This window comes from Musca autumnalis, unplaced genomic scaffold (assembly GCF_047663935.1).
Source record: "Musca autumnalis isolate F117 unplaced genomic scaffold, ASM4766393v1 scaffold_5, whole genome shotgun sequence".
Classification (NCBI taxonomy): Eukaryota; Metazoa; Arthropoda; class Insecta; order Diptera; family Muscidae; genus Musca; species Musca autumnalis.
The window spans coordinates 134975780-135002646 of NW_027412088.1; the positions used below are offsets into that span (position 1 = coordinate 134975780).

The window sequence follows — 26867 nt, forward strand, 5'->3', positions numbered from 1 at the left end:
GAAAACTAAATAGTACTAAACACATGTGAATAAATCAAAAACGTTTGGTGGTTGATAAAATTCACTGTGGTATGCTGATGCTAACTTATAGGGTTGTTAAGCAATCACATGTGTGTGTGTGTGTGTGTGTCTGAGTGTGTCATCCCAGTTAGCATTTTTTGAAAATTTTAATCAAATTCGAGTCTTTTTTGATCCGACTGCACGATTAAAAAGCAAGAATATGAGCTCATTTTCTGATCATAAATGACTCCTTTGACGGTAGGAAAACATAACCTCAGGCGACTCTTCTAAACAAATCACAAATGAGTCTTTTTCGAGTCGTATTTCAATCATTTATTGGTGTTTTGTTGATTAATTTCGGACCCTTTTTCGAGTCTTTTTAGAGTCATGTTTATAATCATTTATGAGTCTATAGGGAGTCATTTATGAGTCTTTTTGTTATACTGAAACAGTTCTGCCTCTCAACTGGTACATTAAATGAAAAGGCCGAAGAGTTTAGTTTTGAAGAAACACTTTTATTATTACTCTGAGCAAACTTATCTGATAGTTACTATGTAACGCGTTAGAATGGAGTTTGCTGAATGAGCGAATTCTTTGAATTTTCTTCCGCTTAGCTGCTCGGTATGAGAAGCGCGAAAGTCGTCTAGACATGGTTGTATTTTTCAATTAACTTGTAATTCAATTCAGGGTTGCATTTCCTTAACCTAGGTTTACATTAATGTTTAAATTACCATATACGTTTACATATTAATTCATGAGTTTTAACATACTAAATAAAATATTTACAAAATATACACAGTGGACCGTTTCAGTCTCCCCCTCGGATGCTGAAGACGTCCCGACAAAGCATCCGTAATAAACTGGACTATCTGTTAGGAGGGAACGGCTGCTTCGGTTGGATCTCCCCCTGGAGTAAAGGTGGGTAATGCAGATACAATCCTCTTCGACTTGCAGCGGAGTCGGCGTTGTTTGGAAGAGGTACCGGCGACTGATGTGACTCCCCAGGGAGTAATGTTACCATCGTTGTATGAGTAATAGCGGCTAAGGGAACTTCTGCTCCGACCTTTTTCTTCTGTCTACGAGATCGGTATGGAGATATTGTGCCGTTTCGATGCACTTCATCTACAATTTCTTCATTGGATAGAGAGTACAGTGGAATGGATGAAGATTGCGACGGCATCGAAGATACAGATTCGGTGGTTGACGGTGGATGCAAATTGGTTTTGTTACCTTCCACGAACTTGACGAACTTTGATACATTCTCAGTTTTCGTTGGTTCTTCCTGGATGCAGCAGTCAACAGGATTGGGATTGGTGAAGGGATACCTTACGCTGTGGTCATCTTCAAATTCCATATCAATTGTGTTGAAAGAAAAAGATTGAGTACCATTACTTTTACTGTTGCTGCATGCTGCACAGTTTGCTCGGTAAACTCCTGGCGCTCCACATCCATAACAAGCAATAAATGGCTTTATCTCTTGCTGCGTATTGCTCACATTTTGCATTTGTTCTTGCTTCACTTGAGTCTTCACATGTTCGTCTTGCTGCTGTTGTTGGCGTGCCACTCGCTTTTCCAGTTTCTTGCACAGATCTTCGCTGTGATTAGTTTCGCGGCAGAAGCGACAGCGCACAAACTCCGTCGCACACTTTGGTTTTCCCTTGTTGTGTGTTTCGAGCAGCGTCAACTCAGCTTCTCTGCAGGTAGACAGCAAATCCTCAAATGTTTTCACATTTTCTCTACGCACACGCTCTCTAATGTTTGTATTGAGCAATCCAAAAACAATGTTGAGTTGAACCTCTTCAGACACAGGAACGGCCAGCTGTGCAAACAACAACCGTTGCTTACACACAAAAGAGTCTGTGGGTTCGTTTTGTTGTTGCTTCGTCTCAACAATGCTTGCGAAAATGCGCCAATCAGGTAGCGGTGGTGCAAATGTTTTCTTGATTAGTTGTATTGCTGCATCAAATGTGGTGATTGTGTGTTTCACACCAATCCACCAGTTGGCAGCATAACCCTCAAATAAAAGTTGTAGCCCTTTGACAGCATCTGCATCTGTAATCGACTCAATTTCCTTGTACACACTTATCGCTGCCACAAATTCTTCAACAACGGCGGCGTCTCGCTCTCCCTTGAAGCGAGCAGTGCAATGCGCAAATGACCCAGCACGGCCAATTCTACGCATTGCCTGGATAAGTTGTTGGAATTGTGCATCGGTAAACTGCGCCATAATTTCGTCTCCAGACAGGTACTCGTCACTATCGGCTTTTTGTTCTTCCTCGGCTTTAATGTCGTTGTCCGTGGCCACTGCGTTGGGCGTCAATGAAACAGTTCTGCCTCTCAACTGGTACATTAAATGAAAAGGCCGAAGAGTTTAGTTTTGAAGAAACACTTTTATTATTACTCTGAGCAAACTTATCTGATAGTTACTATGTAACGCGTTAGAATGGAGTTTGCTGAATGAGCGAATTCTTTGAATTTTCTTCCGCTTAGCTGCTCGGTATGAGAAGCGCGAAAGTCGTCTAGACATGGTTGTATTTTTCAATTAACTTGTAATTCAATTCAGGGTTGCATTTCCTTAACCTAGGTTTACATTAATGTTTAAATTACCATATACGTTTACATATTAATTCATGAGTTTTAACATACTAAATAAAATATTTACAAAATATACACAGTGGACCGTTTCAATACGAAATAAATTAAAAAAATTTTCTTTTTATTCTTCTTTGTTTCTTTCCTTTGCTTTATAGTCTTTTCTGCTTTGTTATGTCTTTTAATTATCCTTTATGTTGATTGGTGGTTAGTATACTGCTTCTTCATTTCACGTTACATTTATATCAAAATTTTGTAGAAAGTGTATATGAGAATTATATTTTTTTATTTACAACCAAATAAAAATAAAAAAAAGCAATCAGTTTTTTATCACCTAACTGTTCAAAATATGATCAGAGTATACATAATTATAATCACTTTTCAAACACCTGTATGACCCTTTTTTGATTAAGCATTTTTCAATCTTCCAGATGATCAAAATGTGACAATAAATAACAAAAAATTGTCACATTTTTAACACCTCAATGATTTATTTGTGATTGCTACACATTTGTTGTTGTATTTTAAATTGAACTCTTTTTAATCGTTACAGGGAGTCACTTTCGAGTCCCTTTCTGATCACACAAGCGACTTAATCAATTTTTGATCACCAAAAGGACTCTAAAAAGACTCCTCAATGTGATTTTTGAAAAAACAGTCTTCTAAATGCTATCTGGGATTGACCATAACGCACGGCAAACGTTTCCCAAAAATACTTGTCGTTTCGGTGGTGAATGAAACAACTTGGCAAAGCATAGCCGAAGTTACATTTCACCAATCGTACGGTTTCCATCTTTTTACGTTGAAAAGTTTGTGTTTTTGTTTTGGTTGTGAGAATGAAACGATTCAGAGAAGCTGAAAAGTTTGTGGCGTTGTGTGATTGGTACGGGAATCGTTTTGTTTCTTTCCGTTCATTGTTCATTTGATTAGAACCCCCTTTTAAAACTTGGGAATACAGAAAGATTGTATTAGAATATCGATGCATATTCACTCTATATTGAAAACGAAGTACTTTTAGTAATATTCAGTAAAAGTTTATCCCTCCTGATTAAGGATACCCCCGTATATTCTGCTTTTGCAAAGATTTTTTTAATAATCAAGCGTAATGCCTAACAAAGCTTACTATTTTCTTTCAACTAGTTTATTTTTGGAAGCGTGCTGTCTCCAGAGTTGTGTATTTTACGCATAAGTCATTCCCATACATTTTAGAGAATATTTACCACTGTATAATTAGACTGTCTCTTCAGGATATCCGCATTTCTTCTGAAAAATTTATGTTTTGACGACTCGAAGTGTATAAAAGTTTATAAAATCATGATGAAATTTCCACTCCGGACATACGAAAATGGTTCTCACTACTGGAAATGTCTTTTCCAGAACTCCTTTGTAAGTTGTCGTGCGCATTAAGTGTGAAGTAAATTGACACCCAAGTCGCTCATAATTATGTATTTATTTATTTATTTACTTTTTTATTTATTTATTTATTTATTTATTTATTTTTTTATTTATTATTTATTTATTTATTTATTTATTTATTTATTTATTTATTTATTTATTTATTTATTTATTTATTTATTTATTTATTTATTTATTTTTTATTTACTTATTTATTTATTTATTTATTTATTTATTTATTTATTTATTGATTTATTTATTTATTTATTTATTTATTTATTTATTTATTTATTTATTTATTTATTTATTTATTTATTTATTTATTTATTTATTTATTTATTTATTTTTTTATTTATTTATTTATTTATTTATTTATTTATTTATTTATTTATTTATTTATTTATTTATTTATTTATTTATTTATTTATTTATTTATTTATTTATTTATTTATTTATTTATTTATTTATTTATTTATTTATTTATTTATTTATTTATTTATTTATTTATTTATTTATTTATTTATTTATTTATTTATTTATTTATTTATTTATTTATTTATTTATTTATTTATTTATTTATTTATTTATTTATTTATTTATTTATTTATTTATTTATTTATTTATTTATTTATTTATTTATTTATTTATTTATTTATTTATTTATTTATTTATTTATTTATTTATTTATTTATTTATTTATTTATTTATTTATTTATTTATTTATTTATTTGTTTATTTATTTATTTATTTATTTATTTATTTATTTATTTATTTATTTATTTATTTATTTATTTATTTATTTATTTATTTGTTTATTTATTTATTTATTTATTTATTTATTTATTTTTTATTTATTTATTTATTTTTTTATTTATTTATTATTAACAGTATAGTAAATACAGAGTTATTAAAGGAAGTTAGAATATATTTAAATAAATATTTATGGGGTGGCCCCCAGTTGTAAATCCCAATAAAAGTCACTTTCATGATTTTATTTTAAAGAAAGCTGCAGCAATCCATATTTCAATAATTACACTTTCATGCCATCTACATTTCAATAGTAACAACTTTCATAGTTTTGTGCCTTTGTCATTGTAAGTTTGTAAATATTCCAATTTCCCATTGTGATTGATTCATTGTATTTTAAAGTTAACTGACAGTATGCAACTATGTAAATAATTTATTCTACTACTCTTGTAAAACAACTCATTAACGTACCATTTTATGCAACTGTGAACTATTACTAATATATTTACGCCCTTCTATTTCTTCTCACGATTGGTACTTAAGCTAGAACAAAATTCAATAAAATCGCTCAGTTTGTGATCTACATTCTAACGCGTTACATAACCATCAGATAAGATCACAAGGGGTGATGTCCATTCTAACACGTTATGGTAACTACCAGATAAGATCACAATGAGACAAAGTGCTCCTCCGGCAGTCAACATCAATTGTCGCTTGTGTATTATATACAATCGAAACCAGATTGTTATAATGGCGCCCAACTCGTGGCCATGTATCACGACCACACCAACCATAATTTGTGAGTACTAGCCGAGGACAACAACAACAAAATCAATAGCACAACGTAATTCTTGAAACGATCAGTTGCTGCATTCGTATCCACAGATGACCCACAAGAAGAAAATGCCTGTTGGAAAAGAAGCTTGATGAATCAACAACAATGTACGTGTACGATGTATGAGTTTTACTCCAGGGTGAGGTAAACATACATCCACCTCTGCTGTCAGTTATTCATCTTTACTCCTGCAAAATGAACCGCGAACCATGTTGAGAATAAGAAGGTTGATGAATCACCAACAATGTACGTGTACGATGCAGTTTTACTCCAGGGGGAGGCAAAATACATCCACCTCTACCGTTAGTTAGTCACCTTTACTCCAGGGGGAGGTTCCGGAGAAAGTCTTCAACGCCATCTTTATGCAATTACTACAGTCTTATTGGCACAATAGCAGTTTCAACATCCGATTGTTCCTGATGCAGTCCATCCTAAGCAGATGCAACAAAACTGATGCAGGTTACAATATAAGTTCAACAATCCGTAATTTCTGATGCTTCATCGGGACGCTTTCAGCATCAGAGGGGGAGACTGCAGCAATCCATATTTCAATAATTACACTTTCATGCCATCTACATTTCAATAGTAACAATTTTCATAGTTTTGTGCCTTTGTCATTGTAAGTTTGTAAATATTCCAATTTCCCATTGTGATTGATTCATTGTATTTTAAAGTTAACTGACAGAATGCAACTATGTAAATAATTTATTCTACTACTCTTGTAAAACAACTCATTAACGTACCATTTTATGCAACTGTAAACTATTACTAATATATTTACGCCCTTCTATTTCTTCTCACGATTGGTACTTAAGCTAGAACAAAATTCAATAAAATCGCTCAGTTTGTGATCTACATTCTAACGCGTTACATAACCATCAGATAAGATCACAAGGGGTGATGTCCATTCTAACACGTTATGGTAACTACCAGATAAGATCACAATGAGATAAAGTGCTCCTCCGGCAGTCAACATCAATTGTCGCTTGTGTATTATATACAATCGAAACCAGATTGTTATAAAACCACGAAACTTTTTTGGATTTTTTATCATCTAAAAGGGCAAAGCTTTATCTACTTTCTGAATTTTTTTGGTTGAAAAATATTTAGTGGTGTTGTGGCAAATGGACACCCACGAGACTCTATTTTTATTAAAGCGATTTGCGGTGCCAACTTTAGCTCGGAAACTAATGAATCGATTGTCATATATTTTTTATGGACTTATTTAGAACATAAAGATCCAGTCATTCATCAATCGATTTAAAAAAAAAAAAATTAGGTTTTTGCCTTATAAAATGTTATTTGGTCATAAAACGGGTAAAATTTTTGTAGAAAATAAAATGAATCGATTAAGGACTAGATATCGATGTCCTTGCAAAAATATATGGCAATCGGTTCATGAGTTTTCAAACTAGAGTTGACACCGATTTCAAAAAGTCTTTTCGAGAAATAAACACGTTTTTGTTTCTATGCTATACACAAAACACAATAAATTGTTACCTTCCAGAGCTCATATCTCAGACAATGTTACTCCGATGACAAGTTTTCCAAATATTCTATGGTACTTATACTTAAAAACAAGTAAGAAAAGTCTATAGTCGGACGGAGCCGACCATGGGATCCCCTATACCACTATCCCTGGACAATCGCTCTCCACGGCACTTGTTTTCAATTATTGTGAAAATTTAATTATCAAATATCAGAAATGTAATGTATAATACTTATGACCAAAACCAAAAAGTTATCTAGTATGACAAAGACATTTTTGTAGCAGGAAAGGAAAATTTAGTTCACACAAACTAAAATGTAATGAAACCCACTTATGTAGTACTACTACTTCCGTTGTTTAACCGCTACGTTATTGAAATTTTTACCAATTTCACACAAAAGTTTCAGTCCATTTAACCCGCTAAGTATTATCTGATCTTCACGTTGGTTTGTACGCTTCTTCTTCATCATAAACTCAAACTTTGTTTAAAATTTTGCGGGTTATTATTTTGACCTACAGAGCCGCTACAAAATTGGTTAAAATTTTGTTTTTGGTCGATTTCATTCCCTGAACATTTCACGATCATCAGCAAAAACTAATCATTTCTATTCTGGCCCGAACCCAACCTCCTTAAAAAATTCGTTACAATCGGTCCATAATTGCGGCCTTAAGCTTGTTTACAATTTTTAATGGACGGACACATCGCTAAACCGCTTTATCTAGTCGAGATATGAATTTTGGCATACCAAATATATTAGGCAGTAGGCCCGTTATTTAGCAAACACTTTATTGCAATTTACATTAAAGGAAAGGTCAGTAGTTGTTTCCCATATGTAGCCTACTTTGCGAAATATATATGTCCTCAAGGAATTAAAATATCGACCAAAAATAAAATTTTTATATTTTTCATACAAAAGTAATGGTCCATTTCACCCGCTAAAGAATATCAGATCATCATTCAAAATTGTAGGCATCTTTTTCGACCTATACTCTTACCCGGTGCAAAATTTCGTGACTATTGATGTATAATTGCGACTTCTAGCGAGTTTATTATTACACTACAAACAAATAACGGGATATATTAGGCTGTAACTCTGTTATCTGATCATGCACACCAACATAATTGGCATCTATTGAAAGGTCAAGCGTTCCACTTTCAAGTATATGTATCTCACTTGTCCGGAATGTCACTTTCAGGAATTAAGGTATAAGCTGTTTATTAAAAATTTTCACAATTTTCACACAAAAGTTTTGGTCCATTTAACCCTCTAAATATTATCCGATCGCCATCTCAAATTGCAAGCTCCTCCTTTGTGATATACTCTTACCTTATTTAAAATTACGCGTTGATCGGACTATTATTGAGACATACAGAGCCGCTAGAAAATTGGATAAATATTATGTTTTTGGTCCATTTCACCCGCTAAATATTTCACGATCATCACCAATAAGAATAGGGATCTATTCTGATCTGAACCCGACCTACATACAAAATTTCGTGACGATCGGTCCATAATTGCGGCCTGGAGTTTGATTACAATTTATAATGGACAGACGGACGGACGGACACACATCTCAAAATCGCTTTACCTCGTCGAGAAATGAAGATTGGTATACCACATTGGGGGTCTCCGACGAATATTTCGCGGTGTTACATGAATTTTTACCAAAACAAACTTATAATACCCTTTTCCACATTGTGGTATAGGGTATAATAAGCAAATTAAAGAATAAAGTAGGGGTCAACCCTTAAACAATAAAAGGTTGAATGATAATATGTAGCAGAGGAAGTAGTGAAATTCCTTAAACATTTTAATTTTTCTACATGTTTTATTATCACCTGTATGCACCCTAAACATATATTAAGGACATATAGCAAACATGGTTGTGGTTTATTCGGCGGCACACAATGAAAACCAAAAAACTTCCATGGCTTTTCCGCTTTTTAAACTGTGCCACATTAAAAATTAATGTGTGGAACATTCATTACTGACGGTTGTGCCACACTAACTAATACATACCGTTTACGAAACAAATTCAAAGGTTAAATTATTTGCTTTTTTTTGGGAAGTTCTTGCCAATTTGTACTTGAAAATGAAAAATGCCAGCCTACAATTTTTGAATGTTTGTTTGAATTGGCGCAGACCTTTAATAAATTCTAATTTCTATAATTAAAAATAAAATACTTGGAAAATTGTGAAAATTTGGGTTTACTACAAGTTAATATTTCTTTCGAAACACTAAGTGGATATACATACATATGACAAACTGGTAATTATTACAAAATGCATATGACGGTGTGTGAAAGCACTCTAACTTTCGCATGGATTGATAAAAATAGTTATATTTTATGTATGTATTGTTGGATTGAAAGTTTGGCGCTGCAAAAAACAACACAGAAAAAATTTGAGGTTTACATATTTATTTATTTCATATTATTTGTATGTTTGTCAAGTAAGTAAAACACACATCTCAGCAAAACTGCCAAAGTGAATCTATTTATTTCATATTTATACCTTTTACTAAATTAAAGAAGTATTAGGCGTCAGCAAATTTAAGGTATTTTAAAGGTTTTAGACAGATGGTCTACCAGCTTCCATATTTTGAGATGAATTGTTTTTTAAACTATATGTAATTATCAATAAAATCCGATTTAAAGAGATTGTCTCTTTATCTACACTAGAGAATAAAAAGAACTTTGTCACTACAAATATTTAATATTTCTTAAATGTTTCATTGAAATGTTTTATTCATTCATTAAAGCAACAGCATAAATAACAACAACTTAATATGAACAAAAGACAATTGAAGTAAAATTTCAGTTCATTCATTATCAAGTAGTCATCCGTAATAATTTCCTACTGAATGTCAAACAACAACTCTGTAGGTCTACCAAGTTTCTTTTTGTAGATAATGAAAATGTATTGTCTATCGCAACCATGAAAGCTATTAAAATATCATAAAGAAAATATCAAATCAATTGATTATGCATGCTATCAATGTAGATTTGAGTGTCTAAATAGTAAAAGTTATTGGAAATGTTGTTTCTTAATAATGTTTTTATTTTTACACCCTCAGCATTTATGCTAACGAGGGTATATACACTTTCATACGGGCAAAATGTGCCTCATCGAAATAATGGTTTTGGACCTCTATTATGTTTGGACGAAATCCGTTTCAAATAATTTGGAGTTGATTTAGCCATGTCCGTCCGTCTGTCTGGCTGGCTGGAGCGCACGATAATTCTCGTACGGATTAACCGATTCGGTCCAAAATTTGGCTTTCGTAATATTTTATCCAAACTTAGTTTAAGTTCGAAGATGTGTTATATCGGTCCACTCCTTCGGGTACCTCCCCCACAAAAGTTCAAAAATGTTCGGAAAATTTATGCGCACGATAACTCTTGAAGGGAATAACCGATTTGGTCCATACTCTACACATCCTAATATATCTACCATATGTATATCAGGTTTGAATATGGACTATATTTGTCCACTCCTTCGGTACCTCCCACACAAAATTTCGGATAAGTTCACCTTAAGACCTGCTCTCGAATCACTTTGATATTTGTTGAATCAACTTGCTGTCTCAATTGCGACGGTATGTATATGCTTTTTCAGGGGCAAGTCTACTACTTGAGAAAATAGCCCAAAAGTTGTCCAAACTTAGTTTCAGTTCGAAGATGGGCAATAACTTCTTGTAATTCCCTCCAATTTTTAAGAAATGTCACTAAAATGGCATGCACGATACCCTTGAACGGGGCAACAAAATTGGTCTAAACGTTGGATCGCCTAATATTTTGTCAAAATTTAGTTTAACTTCTAAATTGGCCCATATCGTACTTCTCCTTATGCTACCTCCTCCACAAAAGTTCAACAGTTGTGTCGATCTGTCCGTAGATGAAAGTATCAATTCAAATTGGCTGAGGGTATATCTCTGTCGGCAAAGCCGACTGATATTTTTTTACTTGTTATTTTTATTAAAAACAAATACGCAAAGGTTACCGTCGGGATGGGAGAGCGAATATGGGATACCCTACAACACTGCTTCCCGGACCCAATTTTTTAATTGAGTCTCTAAAGTTATTTGCCACCTTGGCATTTAATATCAGATGACTTAAGGCTAAATGAACCAAAAATTATTACAGTCGCGCCATCGAAATCGACGTGTTTTCAGAAATGCACATCGCTTACTTCAAAGCCATGTCGTGTAGAGGATTGTGCCAACAATATCGACACAATCTGTATTACTTAAAGATGAGAACCCTCGGAAATGAATGAATAAATTATGTAAAGTTGCACGGTATTTAAAATCAGTTTGTATGATAGTTATGGCTTTTCTTTGAATTCGTCAAATGAAATGTGCAACGTCTAATCTTTTAAAAGTGTCAGCAAAAAGGGCGAATACAATTAAATGTCCAAAAAAGTTTGGATAGCTTTACGCCTTTGGCTACATCTTTTATATTTGACCACAATCGACAACCTGCATACAATTTTTGGTACTACAATTGAGACTAATTTAAAGCTAAGAAGATTATATTTAATATAGATAGTTTTTGCTATATCAGACCGAATTTTTTCTGGGGAAAGTTGTGTAGCCTCAAAGAAGGCTGAATACAAAATTAAGCCATTTTGGTAAGATAATGTGATAATGTGTAACTATACTGACAAATTTCGGGGAGAAAGTTTTGTGGCACCAAAGAAGAAAATTTATCAAAGTTTGCCATTTTGTGAAGATAATGTGGGTATAGCCTTCAAAATACCGAAAATCGGGAGGTACCATTCGATGGGCTATTTCAACACCTGAACTGACAAGTTTCGGAGAAAAAGCTTTTTTAGCCCCAAAGAAGCCTAAATACCAAATTTTAAACATTTTGGTAAGATAATGTGACTGAAAGTTCCAAAATGCCGAAAATCGGGAGGTAACATTATATATCAAAAATTGGACCGATATAGCTCATTTTCAATACCAGACATTCTAGGAGCAACAGAAACTTCTGTCCCAGACTTTCACCTCCATTTTGTTGCACAGTGTATTACATATATTGAAGTATTACAAATTGGATGGATTATATATGAATTGTTTAGCCACTTACACCAATATACTATGATGCGAGATCTTCTTTTTTAATGTCCTTATAACAGAGGAGATATTCGCATAAGAATGAAAAATCCGACTATTTCCAAACAATTCCAAATCCCATTCCATATCCTGAATATTATTTGGCCATTACCAAAATCAATCGACATCTGTCCTCTGACCGCCTTTATTTTAATTATGGATATTCTGACTTTTAGGCTACGAGAGTCAAGGTTGTGGCAGACTTCCCATTTCAGCTTTAATTAAATGACAGGAGTCCCGAAAGCAATTATATGCCCACTTTTTTCTGGTTTTCCAAATAACTCACCTCTGGACGGTCTTGCAATACAGTGTCGGCCAAAACTAAAACACCCCTCAGTACATTTTTGAAAACGGTATTTTTTTAAGAAAGCAATGTTGTATATTTGTTTTGTATTTTTCTTTTTGTTTATTTATATCCTTATTATTGGAAAATACAAAAACATAAGGAATTCATTGCTAGTTTGCAAGGCCATAGCAATATAATGGGAAACGAATTAGCAGATGAACAATCTAAATTTGGCTCTAAATCTGTCGATCTACCAGTTGATAAATATTTCCGACCACCAATGTGCTACTACATAGAAAAACTTCGTGAGATCTACCTCTATCTTGACACCTGGATGCAGGACATCCAAAGCTATCTGACATGTGCACTCTCACTGTAGAACTATCTCTCACTCGACAAGTTAGGGATGAAAATCACATTGGGACTTATTACGGTCCACTGTAAAGTTAAATCTCTAACTTCTTGTGAAAATGCAAAAGACATAGAGGCTGACAAAGACATCGATTACTAGGTAGGTGTGAGATAGATACTTCCACCTTCCTATCAGACATAGAACCATTATCTTTTTTAATTTTGCATAACATGGCAAAAATACAAAACTACTCAATTTACTTCTTAAGGGTTGTTTACACCATCTATCAATGTCGTATGAGATGTCAAATTTTCTACCTGCGAATGTTGTACACATAGTGTGACCACTATGAAAATTTTCATCTATCAAAATGATTTGGCAACTCATATGTAAATTTTTCATTTAGAGAGCGCTCTATTTGATACGGCATTCTCGTATGTAAACATAAATTTATCAGCTGTTTTCTGGCATTCTCAAAAAAAAATTGAAAAACAAAATCTTTTAAAAAAGTAAATGGAAAGTTATATATATTTAAGTATTTAGAAATGTAAATAAAGGGTGTTTATAATGTTATTTTTAGATCGATTGGTCAAAAGGAGCAGTGTTGGAAATTATTGCTCTGTGGCAAAACATGAATGCCTCTATAACCCCAAAAACCTATTCTACCACAACAAACATGCTAGATATTCATTTTCCTTCAACCAAAATTAAAAATTTGCGCAAATTTGTAACTCAACAATAAATGTAAACAATGACAAAAACAGCTGTTTTATATTTATAGGTTATGTCATACGAAAATAACACTTATAGGTATGAACGCACAAATTGAAAGTTGTATGGATGACGTCAATTTTGACAAACATAGAGAATGTCGAATGGGTGAAAGAAATGGCAGCTCATATGACATTGATAGATGGTGTAAACAGCCATTTACCAACACAAGCCATAGATCAACAACACCGCAATACTTCTTCTTAATTTTCATCTTCAATTCAAGCCATAACCACAAAACTTTCTCATCATCATCAGTAACACCTAAAACTCTATTAACTTAACCCCTGATCATCATCATATTCTACACAATGGACCAACGGTCTCCGATTGACGCAGTCACATATACGATTAGATGGCTGCGCATCCCTAAACCTAACCTATTGCGACATGTCTGTTGTTAAACGACTTCTTTCCAGCATTTTAAATGAAGGACTTTCTTTTGGATTGATCCCAATAATACTCGCATAAGAGTAGAAAGTGGACTAGATCGGCTCAGCCGGTCGAGACATTAATTTTGGTATTTTTAATGTTGGTGTATGGCCATCATTTCGACGTGTTATCAAATTTTGAACCAAAACTAACTTTTAGTACTTTTTATGTAATATTTATGTCCCCTTAGATCAAAAATGTGCCTAATCGAAAAAATGGTTTTATGTTTGGAAGAAATTAGTCATTCTGACGAGACGGTGCGCATGATAACTCCCAAACGGATGAACCTATTTTGTCCAAACATTGTCCTTTGTAATATTTTGTCACAACTTTGATCAAGTTCGAAGGAAGCAAACAATTTGGTCCATCCTTTTTTTTGTACATCATAGTAATCCTTTCAAGAATACATCAGTATAGAATGCGGTTTAGAATACCAATACATGGAAATACCAAATTTCAACCATTTCGGTTGGGTAGAACCTCAAAAATTCTAAAAATCCGACGCTATAATTCCATAGAGGCTATATTAAATGTCCATATATCACTTTTTCAATGCCAGACATTCTAGGAACAATAACCACTTCTGTACAAAAATATATAATTGTATATTAAAGATATCGATCGATCTTTATATTCTTTTTAACCGACAGGCGGACGGATCAGAATTTTACGCTGATAAAGAATATATAAATATTATAGTGGCTTCCATTACAAACGGAATGACAAATTTAGTATAATGGTTTTAGAGTCTAAAATTTATACCCCATATGGTAAGATCCAATCCGTTTCGGACAAATTTTGAGTCTATTTAGCCATTTAGGATGGCATGAATAGTAAGAACCAGTTATTGTTCTATATTTTGATATAATTTGACATCTCCAGTTCTCTGTAGACAGGAAATATCACCATCAAATTTATTGACAAAGGACTGTATTCATTCGGAACGTCCACAATCGTTAATATGTATACTAGGGTTATGACTTTTTTACAACCTCATATCCCAGTATCATATAGGTATTTGAACTTTGGTCAATTTTTTGAAATCACTTTAAGCAGACATATCACTGTAAACCAGCTTTAGGGCCACACGACATAACCAAAATGAAATAACCGTTTGTTTTTAATTAATTTTATCATATCATTGCATATATGGCTTTATTTCATATAACATATCAATTGAAAGTGGTTTGTGCGTGACATTTTTCAATATATAAATGGTATAAAAGTTATTTTAGTCATTAAAAGGCAAAAGGTCATGCATTCGTGCAACAGGAAATCATTTTTGAGATTTTTTTTCGTTTAGATCATTGGTGGCGTTTCATTTCATAGTATTTTTCACAAATATATAATCGAACATTGGTGCCGTCGTTTTTTATTGGGATAGCTAATACAATTTTGTTTTTTCAAAATAGTCTGGATTAATCCCCCATTGTTGTTGTTTTATTATTTTAAAACAACTAATTTATTAGTGGAAAAATTTTGGCATTGTTCGCCAAGGGTAAGGCAGGGAAGACTAGTTTCGATCCACGCCACTGGATCTCATCAGTTCCTTTGTTTCTTGTTTGTGGATATTCTCCACCGACAAAATTTAAAAATGTTACTACGTAAAGCGATAGAAAATAATCGTCGATAACAAGTTATCGGTGATGTAGCGGAGCGTTTTTTTGTTTTGATTTGAATAAATCAGAAAAAAATATCAGAGCAAGTTGTACACAAAAGTTATAGTTTTCTAAAATGATAAGCTTAGTGGAACTATTTTTGATGATAGCGAAGAAAATATAGTTAACGTAGCATCTATCATGCGACACTTAAGAGATAAATCGAATCCTTTAGAATTGCCATCAGTATTGTGAGTATGTTTCCAACAATCATCAAAATAATTGTTAATTTTTTAGGTTTAAAGCTTCCAAAAGACGCTGTTATTTATATAGTAGATGCATTAAAAATGACTTTAAAAAAACCCACAGATCAACAGCAATACAGCCACTCTTTAAAGTGTGTGCTGCTTTAAGATTTTTTTGCAGAAGGAAGCTGTCAAAAATCCTATGGCAATAACTTTATCCTCGGGATGGCTCATCCCACATTGTCAAAGGTATTAAGTGTGTAAAATTTGGATTATTTCCAAATTAACAGCGTCAAAATAAAAACTATTTTTATTCAAAAACAAATTTCCCGGGCGTTATCGTATGTTCGCCATTTATATCTGAATAGATAAGGATATTTTAGTTTAAACTTTTTTTGCCTTTTTAGGCGAAGATCATTATTAGTATTAATTTTTCGTTGTAATCGAGCTTGATGATCAATCAATAATGCAAGTCAAAAAGGAAAGCCGACGACGATTCGAACCCACACACCCACCACTATTGGCCTGTTCCCGTACTTTATAAAGTGGTAAAAGTCGTAAACGATTTTCATATAAATTTTGTGTACGGGAACGCAAAATGTGTAAAAGTGGTAAAAATTTTAAAAACTTTTTAGTTTTGGAACAGAGCTTATGTGACATGACATGTTTCGACTTTGGTAAAGTCTCCTCAGACATATCGGATGTGGAGCGGCTTCGCTGTCCTCGAACTTTTCTTCTTTCAAATGCATTTTTGTTTTTTACAACAACAATGGGTATTCATTTTTTTCATTTTTTTTCATGACGGCACATTTTTTTTTTTTTTGGCGGCAAGTTCATACTTCCTGAGATAATGTCCCAAAAGCTTTAAGAATCCTACCGACCTCAACTCAAATGACTGATGAGAATGAAAACTTAGGAATTGGATAAACACTTTGTCGGAAATTTTGCACATCGTAAAATGTCATCCAAACGTACAACAAGTTCCAAGAAGCTCTATATTGAAAAACATCTCACGGTACTTCACTCACAAAAGTTCAACATTTTTGCTTTATTGCAGTTTAAGGGCTGTTCAAAGATCGTTTGCAAATTTTTAAGGAAAGTATTTCATGTGGTGCTGTTTTCAGCGATACAATGTTTTTCGTGATCTATGCTGCCTGACATTGTTGTCTAAAATCTCTAAAAGAATTTCACACTGATCAATCGAAAGGAGTGATTGACATTGCCCTAAACTTGGTTCGAATATGGGTCCGTTCCAACCAAAATTTAAAAATTTTCACAAATATGCAGTTTATGGGACATGTTAGAATCTTTTGGAATTTTTACAACAGGTAGTCTTCGGTATTGATATTACTAAGCACCCAACGGCCAACAACTAAAATGGCTAGTAAACAGCTATGTCTATTAAAGCTATCAAATTCGAAGAACAGGTTGTTGTTTGTGACTTTGTCAAGTATTTTACATTCCGGTTGCAACGTATGAAGAATTGTCGATAACTACCCCAAGCATCTTTAGGTTATGAGCTGTGGACATACAACATACACTTTCCGACATTCCGAATTTCACCTGAGAAATGAAAAGCAAGATCTGACAAATTTGGGGAATAAATCCATGTCTTGATATTCAACGAAGGATTACTTCCATTCAAGATGTTGGAAATCCCACATTTAACATTACTAGTAGAGTTGTGTAGTTCCGGAACGAACCAGTTCCAAGGAACTATTCCGAATAAAGAACTATTGGAACTAAATCCAGCTCTTGCTTTTATATAGCTCCTTTAGTTCATATAAGCTGCGGGAACGACACTTTTTAATAGTAAAACTCGTAAAAGAGAAAACTGTAAAAAATTGTTCTCACACACAAGTTTTTTAAAATAGCGGAAATTCAGAAAAATTCATGAAAATATATCGCTCTCGAAACTATTGGGAGCGAAGGAAACAGAAAGTACGATGAAAGAGAAAGATTCATGGAACTATTTAAAACGAAGGAAACAGATAGAACGATGAAAGAGAAAGATTCATTGAACTATATCGCTCTCGGAACTATTTGGAACTATGGAACTGTATTAAGTAACTAGTTCCTTTTGGTAAAAGGAAATAGAAAGATCGATCCGCTCCAAGAACTAGATTGCCCAACTCTAATTACTAGGTTAAATGGAGTTATGATGTCAGAAATTAGCATTGGATGGTTGATTGTATCGAACGCCTAGGACAGAGGGTTTATATGGCGCAAAATGGAATGCTATTACGGGCGTAAAAAACAACGATTATTATGCATTTGTTATTTGAAAAGAGAAGCGATGGGGGAATGAATATCCGTTGGTAGCTGATTTGACAGAATGCTAGATACATACATAGTTGGGTAGTTGTCCAATTATAGGTCTGTTCCAGCAACTTCTTGTAATCGACTAAGGTCTTTTGCATTTACTGTAGAGTAAACGAACAACATCCAGTAACAATTTGTACAAATTGTAAGTAAACGAACACACATTATGTAACAGACCTATTTTATATTGTATTTACTTTATCTATTATTATCTTCGTCTGGCATTTTAGATGTGATAGCCTAGACCAAAACTTTGAAAATTTCTATCTAACTTGAAAAATTGTCCTTCCAAGTGAATCTAATTCCTGTGTGTAGAGATCTTCTTCAAATCTAACATTGGCTACGCTAAATTCTGTTTTGCTAAAAATTCTTTAAAAAATAAGCTTTCTAACCCATTAACTCTAAAACTTTTATTTAAAATACATTGATAATGGCTACATTAATACCCATATAATAGGGTAAGTGCACCTAATGTCGGCATGTACCAGTAGTCGGCACCTTTTGTATTTGAACTCAATTAACTAAAAATTAAGAAACCAAAATAGGAAAATAATCTTAACAATTCTTCAACAATATTGTCAGCTAACTTTATATAAAATTTCATTGAGCTAGGACCAATTATTATATCGAAATTTAAGTTTTTGTCAGTGAGGGTTTTTCACCACAACCGAAAATTCATGTTTCTTAAGAAAAAAATTGTGGAGATGTTAACCTTATAAGCTCTGTAATTATTTTAAAATGAAGAAATTTTCCATAACATTTTTGTTATATAGGTAGAGAACAGTTAAAAGAACACTTCAGAAAAAGAAATTTTTAAAAAATATTTATAATTGTGCAATTTTTGCTGATGCCGACTTTAGGGACAACAAAATATACTGGTGAAAAAGCAGTATTTCACTAAAATTGTATTTTTTGCATGTTGAACAGAAATAATCAAAAAAATTGTTTATATCATCTAAAACTACACACAATAACGAATCATAACAACTTAAATTCAGTTTGATTGGACATTTAGACCCGGAATTACATAAGGCTAAAGACACGAGAATCCTTAAAGTGCCGACTACTGGTGCACTTACCCTACCTAAGACGAAGACTTTTCGTTGCCCGCACAAAATTAGGTAACGTATATTTAAAAATTTGTTATTGTTACGTTTATTCAAATCACACTTTTGGCAAAATGAATGAAATTGCATCAAATTCTGTTCTTTTACTTTTTAAAATGGTAAAACTGACAAAATCGTACACTTCTTGAAGTAAGGGAACGGTTTTCGAGTACAATGGTAAAACTTGAAGATTCGTGCAAGTAAAGGAACAGAGCTTATATTTTAAATCAACTGTTGTTTTTGTAACTCAAGTCTTCCGTTATCACAAGCTAAGTAAACAAGGCACATGACCAGTGAATGCAATTTCCTAAATGTTAGTTACTTTTTATGTCAGCTATACCAATAACGCTTACTCATAAGTTTAGAAATTAAATTTGGTCTACTAAGCAGATATTCATTCATTCAAATAAAGCGACAATAATTTACTATTGATTTTGCTTTGCGATTGGAACCTTAGATACATTTCAGTAACCACATTTTTAAATATATATCTATTAATTTTCTACTTACCGCTTCCCTTTAAATGCCAACAGATATTTTTTGTTTGATGGAAAATGCATCGATGGAGCCAGACCCGTTGAACCCGCACGCAACGGGAATTGTTTGTGAAACAATGGAATGCTTATATCGAAGCCATGACGCACATGTTGAATGCTCATACTGGCCTTGGCCAGAATCGCTTCACCCGTATCGAAGCCCAGCGAATGTTCAACATAGTCAGGCCATGTTCCCGAATACAGATTAAAGATGACATGATTACGACCATTGTTCCAGTGAGGTAGACGGGCCAAACGAGATGGTACATTACGCACGTAATCCTCTGATAACGAATCGCGATCCAGGGTATCAATACCCAAAACGAAGAGACACGCCTTCTGGGGATCTGGCGTATAATAACGCGACTCTTGTATGGCGGTTATGATTTTCTGATAGTTGGGTGATATCGGTGGTGCTGCACCCAAAGAATTCAAAGGTTCGGGTGGATAGACATAGATGAGAAATTCATTATAGCATTTGCTAAAGTCGAAACAGGTTTCCATGCGACAGGTTCGCATTGTAGTGGAAGACGTTGCTGAGCTGCCTTGACTATTGGAATTGACCAACTGTTGATCGATAGCTGCTGCCGGTGCTGCTGGTTTGGAAGCACTCAGCCCTGAGTTTCGAGACTTGTGCACCAGCTCTGCTACATCTGCTTTAATGGAGTGCAAATAGTCTCGACCCACATCACTAGTCACAAAACTTGGCAATTGATCTAATGTTTCACTGTCACTATCCGCGATTGATGATGACGATGATGGTAGGCCGGAGTTACGACGTCGATGCGTTGCTGTTTTCAGCCGGTAACCACCAAAATAACAATAAGCGAGGAACGCGCACGACACAAAAACCAAAATATATCGTTTCTTGGCTTGCATTTTTTACTATTTGCTCAGGGCAAATTCACTGAATTATGGTTCCAATACAATAGACAAAGCGTGGCGAAAGGGCTTGTGCAAGGAATTCAACTAAAATAGCGGAAAAGAGAACGTTCGCGGGAAGGATGCTATTCGTTTACTGCTAAGGTGGGACGACTAAAGGTTAGTAGTTGTGGTTCACTCACTTTCTACAAGGATTGGGGTTTTAACAACTATTTTCACTTTTATTATTGCCCTTCTTTGTGCTTCTTTGTGGGGTCATTCATTTGTTTTTGTTTCTTTTAGCTTCACGATTTCACAGAAATTGCCTCTCGAAAATGATAATGCTTGCATCTCGCTGCCCGATGAGATTTACTGTTGACATCCGCAAATTCTATAAACTCCCAGCTCAACAAAAGCAAAAGGAGGTGAATTGTTGTAAACTAACACACATTGTTGTCGTTTGTATCTATTCCAAGTAGAGCACATTTTTTGCTTTATTTTGTATTTGGTTTATTACAATTATTTCCGAGGAAAGCATAACACTGGCTCCTCTTGCTGACCAGCACCAGCCTCTCCTTTCCTATGATTCTAAGTTTTTATCTCTTTCTATTTGGTGAAGATTTTATTCTTGTTGGTTGTTTATTCTTGGTACTATTACACTTCTGTGTGTAAAGCGAGCGTAACACTACTCCCTTTCCATGCATTCATTCGTGTCCCGTCCGTCCATTGTTTCGGAAGCGCGCGGGCGGCACAACACATCCATACACTTACTTTTTGGGGGCGTTAGCCAAAATTCTTTCCCGTTTCATTTCACTGCACTATTTCGACTATTTTCACAAATTTGAAAATTGCATTCCATTGACATCGATGTACCGCACTTTTATTTGTATTCGTTAATATTTTCTTTAATTATTTTCCTATTGAAAATTGAATATTTTTCTCACGCACAACACAGATTTTTTTACATGCAACGACCGAATTTATTAAACGAATAAAACAGAGAAACATAATGAGTGAGAGAGAATAATATGGGGAGTGAGAGAATAGTAGTTCATATGACAGCAATGTCTTCTTCTTTTTCCAATAAGAATCACAATCCACGTTAGAATGTTAACAGGCGGTGTCAACGTTGACACAGTGATGCCAGATAAATTTGGTGACTGCTAAATGCCACTCTTTCAGAAGACTTTATTTTATTGGCAGACTTGTCATTTTTAAAAGTTAAAATAAATGTTTTTTTCTTAAAATGCACAGTTTAGAGGCCAGCAACACCAAATATTTTACTAAATCGGAGGAGTGTTTTCAAGTATTTTTTCTTGTTAAACTGCGGGCAAATTCAAATTAAAAATAAATTTGAAATAGTAGGAACCATAGACAAATTATTTTTAAAAAAATAACCCCATACAGTTTTAGTTAGAAGAAAATGATTATAAAATCGTGTTTACGGGCATTTTTAATTGAGTTGTTCTGTGACAAACTCAATGTTAACAACATTGGTGAGAGCATTTCTTTGTCTGTACAATTCATTTGTCTATGGTAGGAACTATTCTTATGCGTATTGTAAAATTATTGGCTTTAAACGCATTTACACATGCATTTAAAACATGTGTCTTAGGAATTTACGTACTTTATTTGACAGATGTTCTATGGAATTGACAACATATGGTCTGTTCCTTTACTTTTAAAAATGGTAAAAGTGGCAAAAGTAGCAAATAGGTGTGTTCGTTTACTGAATATTTTGTTCAAGTCCAGTAACTTGCAAACGACTAAGCTCTTTTGCATTGTACTGTAGTAAACGAACAACAGCCAGTAACAATTTGTACAAACTTTCAGTAAACGAACACACATAATGCTGTATCCTGCTATCATTTAAATTGTATGCTTACATCAAGTAAATGAACACTTTTCGAGTAAATGTGGTAAAACTTGAAGATTCTTGCACGTAAAGGAACAAAATGTTGACACTAGTAAACAACAGTTTAACAAGGACTTAAACGCTTACAAACAAGGTTTCTAAACTATTATTAAATGCTTAACTTTGCACGGAATTTTCACTAACATTTGTTATGATATTTGGCCTGTTTTAGAACCTTGTCTATTCTACAATTTAGAAATAAAACGTGAAGGACTCTTTATTTTGTGTAAACCACTTTTTAATAACAAATTCAATTTTAAATCGTGCCCAACAAGTTTGTGACCCAAAGAGAGTAGTCGTTATGTCCTACCAACAGTTTTGCTAACTTTTAAATGAACTTTTAATTCAACACTTTCCGAATGCTTAATAATTTCTGTCGGCAAGTAAACAATTACCAAATTTTGAATAAAAATAAATTTTACAACTTTACAGAGAAACATTTTACAATTTATTTATTTAATGTATATTTTTATAGAAAATATAACGGAAAATATTTCTTATCTAACTCTATTTCCTCCACTTAAAATGGCGCATATTTAAAATATGTTTAAAATATTAAAAATATAAACAACGTATTATAGTCTGCATCAATTTTAAATATAAATGCTTGTTTGTTTTAATATGTTCTCTTTCTTCCCTTTGGGCCTCTCTCTATATTCTCCAGTTTATTTTGTCATTCTCTCTGTTGTATTATATGTTGTTAGTGAATAGGCGGACAATATATGAATTTCAGCATACATTTCCGGTATTTAATTTTTTTGTTTTGTAAAATATCGATTTTCAAAAATTATGAACTACAACTCCATTTTGCAATATAATAATTATCTTTAACATCGACTAATTCATAATCAAATATTTTTCACAATAAAAAAAACTAACGAACTCCGTCCGTACCGACGTCCGATAGAATACGTTCTTTACAAAGTCTCATAGGAAACTGAGCTCGTTGAATTTGTTATACCATCAGCCTAAAAAGAACCGTAAATATGTGTTGTATTCCTTCCGTCAGATTTTGTTTTTGTTTACGTTACTAATTAAAATTTGACATTTAAACTGAACATGCGCAATGTGAGAAATATATATTTAATTTTTTCGTCAAATAGTGCCATCTAGTAGATACATGTAGTACTATAAATTACCATATAGATGGCCGTATGTCAATTAGAGTTGTACAATCTAGTTCATTTGAAAGATCTAGTTCAATAGTTCAGTTCTTTTAACTGAACTAGTTCAGTAATCTAGTTCATAGTTCACTATCCAGTTCAATCATTCGGATAATCGTTCAATCAAACGCATAAATACACCAAATAGAAACAAACAATAGCAAAGATCTTATGTTGTGTGTGTGTAGAAACTGTCAATGCCAAAAAGCTTTATGCGTGTGTGTTTCTTTTTTTTTCTATCCAGAACAAGGCACATTCAATATGGGAATTTGTTGTGTTTTTGAAAAAATCTTCACTTTCGAACAGCTATTCATTGTACCTTGATCCAAAAAAACGTAAACAAACTCATCACATTACGAAGGCATCACTTAACACTGACGACGGCGTAACTTTATGCATATGTGAACATGTTGAACTAGATTGTGAATCGTTCGCCGACTGATTATAGTTCAGTGAACTATAATGAACTATATCGACTGATGTAGTTCATACGCTCTATTCAATGAATCGTTCAATTGAACTAGTTCGTTCATGAACTATACAACTCTAATGTCAATTTCAACATTTTATTTTTAAATCATATTATGCTAGGTTTACATTTGGTCTGTTCCTTTACTTCTGAAAATGGTAAAACCGGCAAAAGTAGCAAAAGTTGTAAACTGCTCCCATATGAATTGTATGGTGTCTGAAGTAATGGAACGCTTTTCGAGTAAAAAGTTGTAAAACTTGAAGATTCTTGAACGTAAAGGAACATAGCTATTTATGTAATGGTCTGTTCCGGAACTGCAACGAACTGAAAGAATCTACACATTTTTACTATTTTTTTTTAATAAAAATGATATTTAATAATTTAATAATATTTTTTAATTTAATAATATTTTTTTAATAAAAATGTGTAGATTATTGCAGGTTCTGTAACAGTAGCAAATTCACTAACCTATTTTTAATTCAATTCACGAACCGCGCTTTTTACCATTAATCTGCCAAATTACCAGATAATTCAAATTCACGAACCCCGTTTTTACCTTTATTCTGCCAAAACAATAGGTCTAGAGAGAGAGAGTAAGGAATTTTTATTCCCATTGGCAAGAAAATTTTAAAAATTAAACAGACACCTTGCCTGTAAAAGCCAGCAAGCAATCAGCTGACTTGCCAAAACAGAACAATTTGTCCGCCAATAAAGGAACCAAAGGAAACATATATGTTGTATTTTATTAAAAATAAAAAATAAAATGACCGAAAAAATATATTTTTTTTATTTTGCAACTTGGTTCTCCACAAAACAAAACATTTGACTTGCTTTTTTCCTCAATAAAATTGTTTTCAATTAGAAAAAACATAAATTATCGAAATATATAAAACATATGATTGATTGTTTTCAAGAAGAAGAAAAGTTACAAGTTCTTGCAAAAAGAAATTTGTCCAACAAGAATTTGCAAACTCTCAGTAAAAGAACTGTCAAAATGTCTCTCTCTATTCACTCTCTTTTGCTGACTTTTGGTGTTAACTGACGACTTCAAGCAACAATTGGTACAAATTTTAGGGTAACCAGACAGACCTAATAAGCGTTGCCAGTATTTTTTCAACAAATAATTACGAAAAAAAAATCAAAAGTAGTTTTATTTCACTATTGAAATTCATATCATTAAACTTGTAAAGTATCCCAGCAAAAAGTTTGCATCCGCGGATGCAGTTGAATTACTACAAGTGTACGGTACATTTGCCTTTGGAGTACATCTTTTCCTATGAATTCACTTATGAATTTTACAAGAGAGCGCGCAGCTAGGATGCACTCCATTTTGCTTCCACAGCACACAGCTAGGATGCACTCCATTTTCGATCCAAATCACAGCTTTTGGTGTAGTGTTTTGGATTGAATTTAAAGACACTCTTCGGACTGCATTTTTAATCAGTCTAAAGATGCAATTAAAATGCAAGCCATTGCGAAATATCCCAGAATAATTAAAATGCATTTATTATTTGTGTAAAACAATAATACAAAGAACTTTATTATATAACCACAAATTAAAAGAAGTTTCCATTAAATTCAATTACATTTGAGTTTACTTTCTCCGTTCTCCAATTAATCCAAGCGCACTTGATTTTGCTTCATCATCTTAAACGTTTTTTATGTTGCCTTCCCTAGTTCAGCTTTCGACATGGACTCCATCTGTACTTCACTCCATTAAAAATTTTCATCTCGTGAATTACCGCAAAAATGTTCGCAACTTAAGTTTTTATTTCTTTATTTTATAACAAATTCTTAGAAATGTATACACTCTCTCTTAATTTTAGAATAAATGATTTCTCCAGCGGCGAGTAGGGATCAACCAATTGTTTTTTTTTTTTTTTTTTGATCTCTAATGCAACTGCTTTTAAATTGTATCCAACGGAGTGCATTTTTCATAACTCCGGGTGGACTGCATCGAAGGATGTTGTGAAATCATAACTCCACATGCACAACTTGCAAAATTTGTTGATGGGATCATCCTAAAGTTGTTTTATTTTGCCTTCCCATCACTAGTTCAGCTTTCTACATGGACTCCATTAAAAATTTCCATCTCTCGAATGACCGCAAAAATGTTCGCAACTTAAGTTGTTATTTCTTTATTTTATAACAAATTCTTCGAAATGTATACACTCTTGTTTATCTTTTGAAGAAATATGTAGGGATCAACCAACTGTTTTTTCTGTAGGAATCTCTTCAGCAACTGCTTATAAAATGTATCGAACGGAGTGCATTTTTCATAACTCTGTTGGATTACATCGAAAGACGTTGTGAAATCATAACTCCAATTCCACAATTTCCAAAATTTTTTGCTGAGATTCTATATACTTATATATGAATTAAATTAACGAAATTAAAAACTTCACTTTCAAGTGATTCAGAATCATCAGTCTCATTGGATTTATATAAATTTTTATAATGAAAGAGTTGTAACATTTCTTTAGGTGGGTCAAAATTTCTACAACAAATGGACTTGTTAGAAACATGAGAATTTATTCTGGTAACTCGTACTGCATTTTATTTCTAAATATGGTTCAAAATAGAAAAGTCTCTTTCTACATATGAATTACTTGTTGGAACGGAAAGCAAATTT

The 26867-nt window shown here is 33.2% G+C and overlaps 1 protein-coding gene across 2 annotated transcripts in view; it reads right to left on the reverse strand.

Annotated features, from left to right (window-relative positions):
* Positions 1-23542, reverse strand: part of ttv (exostosin glycosyltransferase 1 ttv) — a 415109-nt gene extending 391567 nt beyond the window's left edge. Inside the window, exons 1-2 of one of the 2 annotated variants that reach the window (XM_073955531.1) lie at positions 23498-23542; positions 19802-21605 (exon numbers count right to left, since the gene is read on the reverse strand). In XM_073955531.1, coding sequence (XP_073811632.1) covers positions 19802-20706 — 905 coding nt within the window. In that variant the 5' untranslated portion in view covers positions 20707-21605; positions 23498-23542. Of the gene's footprint in view, positions 1-19801; positions 21606-23341 lie in introns of both variants that reach the window. The other variant, XM_073955530.1, reaches the window with a different exon arrangement.
* Between the last annotated feature and the right edge of the window lie 3325 nt (positions 23543-26867).